Raw genomic sequence first — 6446 nt, 5'->3', positions numbered from 1 at the left:
AAGCACTTGCCTGGGTATGACTCAGGGCCGGACAGGAATTCACACTATGAATCCGGTTGGTGGGAAGACGGAGAAGTATGCCTACAAAGATCAAAGAGCCAGGAATGGAAAACACGCTAAAAACCTTCCCAGTGGGCAGGCTGCCTCCCCACAGACAAGACCTCTTTAATCCTGAGTGTAATTAAGGACACAAAGCAACACCCTGGATTCCTTCAGCATAGGCAAAGCAAAGGAAGAGCGAGAGGAAGGGAGGGAGAGAGAGAAAGAAATGCAATTAAATACATACATAAATAAAAAGAACAAAAGCAGAGACAGGCTAAAAAAGAAAAAGGAGCAATGCTCACATCAAGGGGGGTTGCCAGCAACAATCCCCACTGATGCTTCTCCACAGCACCACAGGTTACCTAATCTCAGCTGCCTACTGGACCATCCAAATGACCAAGGAGAGACTCGGTTTAAGTTCTGAGTGAGACTTCTGTTGCTGGAGATGAGATTACTTAGGATTATCATCTGGGTGACACAGTGAAATGTACTCACTGAAATGAAGTCTCTCAAATTCTGCCTGCTTGGAGATGGATTTAGGTATCCTAAGAGGTGAGGGATTACTCAAAAAGATTTTAACCTATCTTTTAAAAAAGCATTTCTTCTTCTGAGGAAAATGAGGAACTCTCAGATACATGGACACTGAATTACCAGGAAGGAAAGTGTCTAGTTGTGGGTTTGGAGGCCCTACAGTCTCTCATAAAAAGGGAAAAGATAAGGAAGGTGAGAACTTAAGCAAAGCACAAGCAAGTCTCCCTTTTCTAACAGGGAAATAGATGCTCCACAAAAGCAAGAACTAATAACTCAGGATAAGGAGTAGAACATCTCATCTTAAAACCCCCAAAGGAAAACCACTCCTGGAGGAGATGACTTTAAAGATGGAGGATTCAAAGATTAAGATCTAGAATCTAAGCCACATTCTACTTTCTCAGAAACTTCATACCTACTCAGATAAATCCCAATAGGTAAACCGAATAAAAAGACAGTCCTTACCCAGCGAGACCACGTTCCCATAATTCTCTAACATCACTTCTCTGTAGAGATCCCTCTGAACAGGGTCCAGGCATCCCCATTCCTCTCGAGTAAGGTGCACAGCCACATCCTCGAATGTCACAAACTCCTGAAATAACACAGCCTGGCTGCTCTGGGGAATGAGGCCACTATAGCATCATGGCCAGAGGGCAAAGGAGATGATAGAGGTAGACTCTCCAGTGTACATTTATGTTGGGGAGGAGTGAGAACAGATTAGAATCTAGGGAACAAGTTCCATAACCCTTTAACACCTAATAAGTGCCCATCACAGCACCAGGGAGAAAGAAGAAACAGTGTTTTTTGCTGGTGGTTTGGGGGAAATGGGAAAGTGGTTTGTGTGAAGTCCAGGTCTCTGAGGAGGATCAGTTTCCAAACTCAGGTCTGCTACTGAAAAAAATTCCACGCAAAGTTTACAGATGGGACGAGGGAAGGGCCACACTCAATCAGCAGCAATAGTCCCTGAGGAAAAGCAAAGGGTTCCTCAGCTCACCTGGTACCTGGCTGTCAGGAGCGCAGCTGCCTGGTCTCCTGGGCTTCCCTCGTGGGGAAGAGCAGGCACCTGGGGAACAGGTGGAGCTAAGGGAGGAGAAAGGAGCCAAGAGTGAGAGCAGCCCTTCCCTAGGGCTCCCTTACAGAAGAGAGTCAGTGGGACCCTTCTTCACATCAACATTCTAGTAAAACCAATGAACATTTATCAGGTATTGAATGGGTATTCTGCTCCTTCTCAGCACTTGGCATGCCCTGCTTACACATGTTTAGACCCGTGAAACAGGATTTGATTATGAAATCTCATATTTCACTTTAACCTCATGACATGACATTCCTCTAAGAGAAGGGTAAGAACTATACCTGTTTTGCAGACGGGCAAAGCAAAGCATAAAGACTTGCAGTGACTTGTCCCAGGCCATGGTTATTTAGTAGAGTTCTGACCCTTTCCCAGACACTGTTTTATAAACATCATTAAGCTTTTTCTTGTGAATGGACACTGTCTCTGCAACCAGCGTGTAAGGCCCCTAAGAATAAGGAATGGTCATCTGTTTCCTCACAATCCTTTCCACACTCCCACAATTCCCCACAGCATTCTACACACTGTGGCACTCAATCAGTGTTACTGACACAAGTTATTTCAGGCACTGCAGTTGGCCACAAATAATCAAAGATAAGATTCTTACAAAAAAAAGAAAAGACAGATCAACCTATCTATACAATACATTAAAATGTTATTGTATAGTCAATATGTGACATGTATATATTCACAGGCATTGTGCTCAACCAAGGAATTAAACGGGTGCTTTCTTGATCAAAATTAGGTTAGTCACAAACACTGCAATTACAACAAAATGGCATGTGGCAAAGCACAAAAGGTCAAGGAGGGAAGAAATTAAGTGAAGGGAACAGAAGGAGGGAGAGCTCCTATACCTAAGAAGTGAAAGCCAGGCAGGGATTGTGAGATGCAGCAAGAGCAGCATATCTTAGAAAATTTGTGACTGTGGTAACTGGGATGAAGTGAAGGTTGTATGAACAAAAACAGCTGGAGCAAAGTAAATGATTACCACTCTGCTTATTAAGGAAAGATGGGCTGTACTTAATAGAGGGGCCCACATCAGGACTGTACTGAATAGCATCTGTCCCTCCCTTCCAGACCTCCCTTTAGGGGCCATCTTCTTATTGAAGTTCCTGGCCTCTTACACCAAGCCCAGGAGTCCCTGTACACTCCCCTTCTCCTCGGTATAAGTGTGCTCGCTGCCTTACCCACAGAGAGTCCCTGTTCCATGTCGGTGTCCTGCACGAGCTGAGGCTCTGGGGGTAGACCCTCAGACTGGGTCTCCAAAGACTGAAACTGGACCCTTGGTGATCCTGCTGCTTCCTGAACCGGTATTTCCTCCATCCCCGTTCTGGAGGACAATGACCATCACTGTGGGGTGAGATTAGTAGAAATTATTGTACTAAGTTTTAAAAAGACCATCATTTCATATCCTTAGGACTTAGCAAAGTATCTTACACACTGCAGATACTCAATAAAAATAGTTGATGATTGTTAAACACCTACATTAAATAACAAAGAAAAATGGATACTATTCAGTTTCAAATATTTAAAAACCAATCATATGCTCCAAGTATGCAGGTTTATTTGGACTCCACTAATTCAGATTTTATTAAAAAATCAAGAAAGTACGATTTAATCGTGTAAAGATTTCTGTGGTAAGTTTCAAATATTTAAAATTTACAAATTTTTTTCAAGGCTCAAGTTTGTACAAGAGAAATATACTAGTCATGATTACTCATTAATTTTTTTTTAAAGCAGGCACCTCAGTAAACACTCTGTCAACTCGCTTTCAATTACTAAATGGTCTTGACTAATAACAAAATTCCACTTTTGGAGTCAGAACCTTCGCTAACAGACTAAGGAGGCAGGCCTTTTGCCACAATCCTGACAGTAACCCAGGGAAGTACTGCGATTCAAACAGGTTTGACTGGTGTCCTTCAAACCCAAGGACGCAACAGAGTTCTCCGTCCCTTTCCCTCAACCCTCAAAGGGCCCTCGCGCCGGGTCCTCTGAAGGCCTCGCCCGGCGCTGCCCTCCTCCCACTTCCCTGTTAGGTGAAGACACGGTCCCAAAAGGACGAGGCGGGCCACAGAGACCCAGCTCACTGCAGGGCACTGCCACCGGGTTCTGACAGCGAGGCCCTCAGTCCGCGGAGCGTCTGGGCAAACCCGGCCTGAGGAGAAACAGGCCCTCCCACCGCCGGCGCCGCGCGCTCTTGGGGACGTAAACCGCCGTCCGCAGGGCCGGGGCCGCCTCCTCCTCCTCCCCGGGAGGCTAACGAAGGGGCCATCCCCACTGCGACCCCAGAAAGGCTTCCGGGGACTCACCCGAGCGGAGTGTCGGGCCAAGCTGCCGTCCAGTCGCAGACACCCTGGCGCCCGGGGCCAACCCTGGCCTTTTGGCGGTCGCTCTCTGTCGCTTGGAGGCGGTGCTTGGAGGCGGCACTTCCGGAGGCGGAGCCTGACGGCCGGGTGCAGAAGACCGGCCCCCGGATGAGGGCTCGGGATGAAGGTTTGGACCCTCAGAACTCGGCTTGCGTGGCTGTTCCACGTCAGTCTCCCAGCCTCACCTCATTCCCTGCTAACCCCGCTAGCCGCCTCTGTAGCCAATATACCAGTTATGACTGTGACAGCCCCGGACTTGGGAGGGCGCCCCCTCTGGCCCTTCCTTGCTTCAGCCATCCCTCGAGATTCCCTGAGGGGTGGTGGCTAGCCCACGTATGTGCGTATCCGGGCGAGAAGGAATGGCAGACCTAATAGTCCAACTTCCAGGACAACGGTATAGAATATACTGATTAAAGAGAGGATTGCAGGCGCTTTGGTAATATGAGGACCATGGGATCGGAATCTACAAAGGTTCTTGGGGGAAGGCAGGAGCATTGAGCAATTTGGAGTGGAAGAGAGAAACGGAAGAGGGCCAGTTCCTGGGGGGATGATGGGACTATGCAGAAACAAGGACAGGTAACGCACGGAGCTCGTGGACAGGCAGGCCAGGCAGGCCGAGTGCTAGAATAGAAGCCCCTAGGGCATTATGACCTGGATCTTTAGAGAATATAATGTCTTGTGGGGGAACTAGATCTGCTAAGAACTGGCAAGTCTCTTAAAGAATCAAAGTGGTGTGGAAGGGATTTTAGATAATACTCCTCTGTTTAAGTTAAATGTCATCCTTTAATGCTATTTGATGTCAAATATAAGAAAAATCAAAAGCGTGTCATTCTTATGCTTTTTCAAACTACAACAGCCTCAGAGATTCTGATAATGCCTTTCCTTTCTTTTCTCCGTATCACTGCTCTAATGCAGCTTCCTACTATGACAGTCTCTCTAGTCTACAGTATCCCTGTCACAATGAAATCAGCATAACATAGAAATTGCACTGCTTAGTCAATTGCTTGCTGGACAGCTCCATTTAGAAAGTTTCCTGTGTTGAAAAGAAAGATACCCCCTACCTATTTTTTCTGTTAAGTTCTCTGAGACAACAAATGACACATTACTCCCTCCTTTTCATTAACAGCTCTTCTAATCTTCTAGGATAACTATAAGTTTGGGGTTCTTTCCTAAGTTGCCATTTCCCCACAAGTTGTACCTATTAGCAGAGTGCTGCATCTCTACAGCAGAGGTGAGCAAACTATGGCAATAGTGCATTTGTTTCTAATAGCTGACTTTAGTTTGCTCCTATGATAGGACCACAAGAAGCACCTACTAGAGAGAATCTACTTCCCACCAATAGGCATCAATCTCTAACAAAGAGTGGTAAGAAACAGTAGCTACTACGTTTCTGAGCAAAATGTTCTTTCGGGGCGGCGCGGGTGGGGGGGGGGTTGTCAGGTGACACAGGTGGAAACAATTAGCCAACTCATAAAATTTGTGATTTTTAGTTTAAACTACATAGCAACTATTCCCAATGAATTGAGCACTTCATTAATCTTTCTTTTATGCCTACCAATTCACTAGGTATAGATGGGTACAAAAGAAGTAAAATATGCCAGAATTTATATATGCTCTGAGTATAAGTTTGTCTTTCCTGACCGCTTTGCCTCCACCATCACTTGCAGACTTACAAGATGTCGTATCCATTGGACATAACTTAGAGCAAGGAACCCATTTTGGAGTCAAGAAGGTGTGACATTCAGCTTGTAACTACAAAATTCATGGTGCTTACTCATCACTCAGAAGCAGCTAGCCTGACAGAAGTATGGAATGGCATGTTGAAGACTCAGCTAAACTGCTGATACAAGATACAGCACCTTGCAAAGTTAGGGATACAGTATATGCATTGATATGCACTGAACCAATAATATGTATATATATGGTATTTTGTCTCCAACAGAAAAACTTCATGGGTACAGGAACCAAGGGGTCAAACACAGGAGTGGCCCCTATTACTGTCATAGACAGTAAGGATACAGGCCATCACTTGCAAAATTCTTAATCTTTTTAATAAACCTAGTTAAGTCTTTCCTCTTTTCTTTGGAGAAAGACCCTCTCCCTCTAATTTAGATAATTACCTTGAAACTGGCAACTCAGGTCCTCTGGCTACTGATAAGGATCACTGAAACTCAGCATTCTCTTTGGCCCATTTTAAGGCAGGAATGGCTTTAGGCCAAAACAGGGCCCTTGGAGTCCCAGTCAGAAAGAGACCTTTTACCCAAAGTTTCTTTCTTTCTTTTACAAAATATATGAATCAAGCCTGATTTCTTTTACCTGCTTGGTAGGTAAATCAATAATAGAAATGTAACTTGATATGATTCAAATTTGTGTCTTTTTCCTTGTCTAGGGACTGAGGTGGCACTTGGGCAGGAAACCCAAGATCCTGTCCTGACTAAAAG

The 6446-nt window shown here is 45.3% G+C and overlaps 2 protein-coding genes across 4 annotated transcripts in view; both read right to left on the bottom strand.

Annotated features, from left to right (window-relative positions):
- Positions 1 to 2943, bottom strand: part of TMEM225B (transmembrane protein 225B) — a 45486-nt gene extending 42543 nt beyond the window's left edge. Inside the window, exon 1 of the mRNA XM_015590398.2 lies at positions 2827 to 2943. The gene's annotated coding sequence lies outside the window, so the exon portion shown is untranslated. The remainder of the gene's footprint in view (positions 1 to 2826) is intronic.
- ZNF655 (zinc finger protein 655) overlaps positions 1 to 4072 on the bottom strand; it is a 13123-nt gene extending 9051 nt beyond the window's left edge. For 2 of the 3 annotated variants that reach the window (XM_015590385.2, XM_015590388.2), the window contains exons 1-2: positions 3949 to 4072; positions 2827 to 2989 (exon numbers count right to left, since the gene is read on the bottom strand). In XM_015590385.2, coding sequence (XP_015445871.1) covers positions 2827 to 2962 — 136 coding nt within the window. In that variant the 5' untranslated portion in view covers positions 2963 to 2989; positions 3949 to 4072. Of the gene's footprint in view, positions 1 to 1035; positions 1166 to 2826; positions 2990 to 3948 lie in introns of those variants that run through there. The other variant, XM_025047830.1, reaches the window with a different exon arrangement.
- Between the last annotated feature and the right edge of the window lie 2374 nt (positions 4073 to 6446).

The sequence above is a fragment of the Pteropus alecto genome, unplaced genomic scaffold, assembly GCF_000325575.1.
Source record: "Pteropus alecto unplaced genomic scaffold, ASM32557v1 scaffold20, whole genome shotgun sequence".
NCBI classification, from domain to species: domain Eukaryota; kingdom Metazoa; phylum Chordata; class Mammalia; order Chiroptera; family Pteropodidae; genus Pteropus; species Pteropus alecto.
Note: the sequence above shows the minus strand (reverse complement) of the source record. Positions and strands in the feature narration are given on the sequence as shown.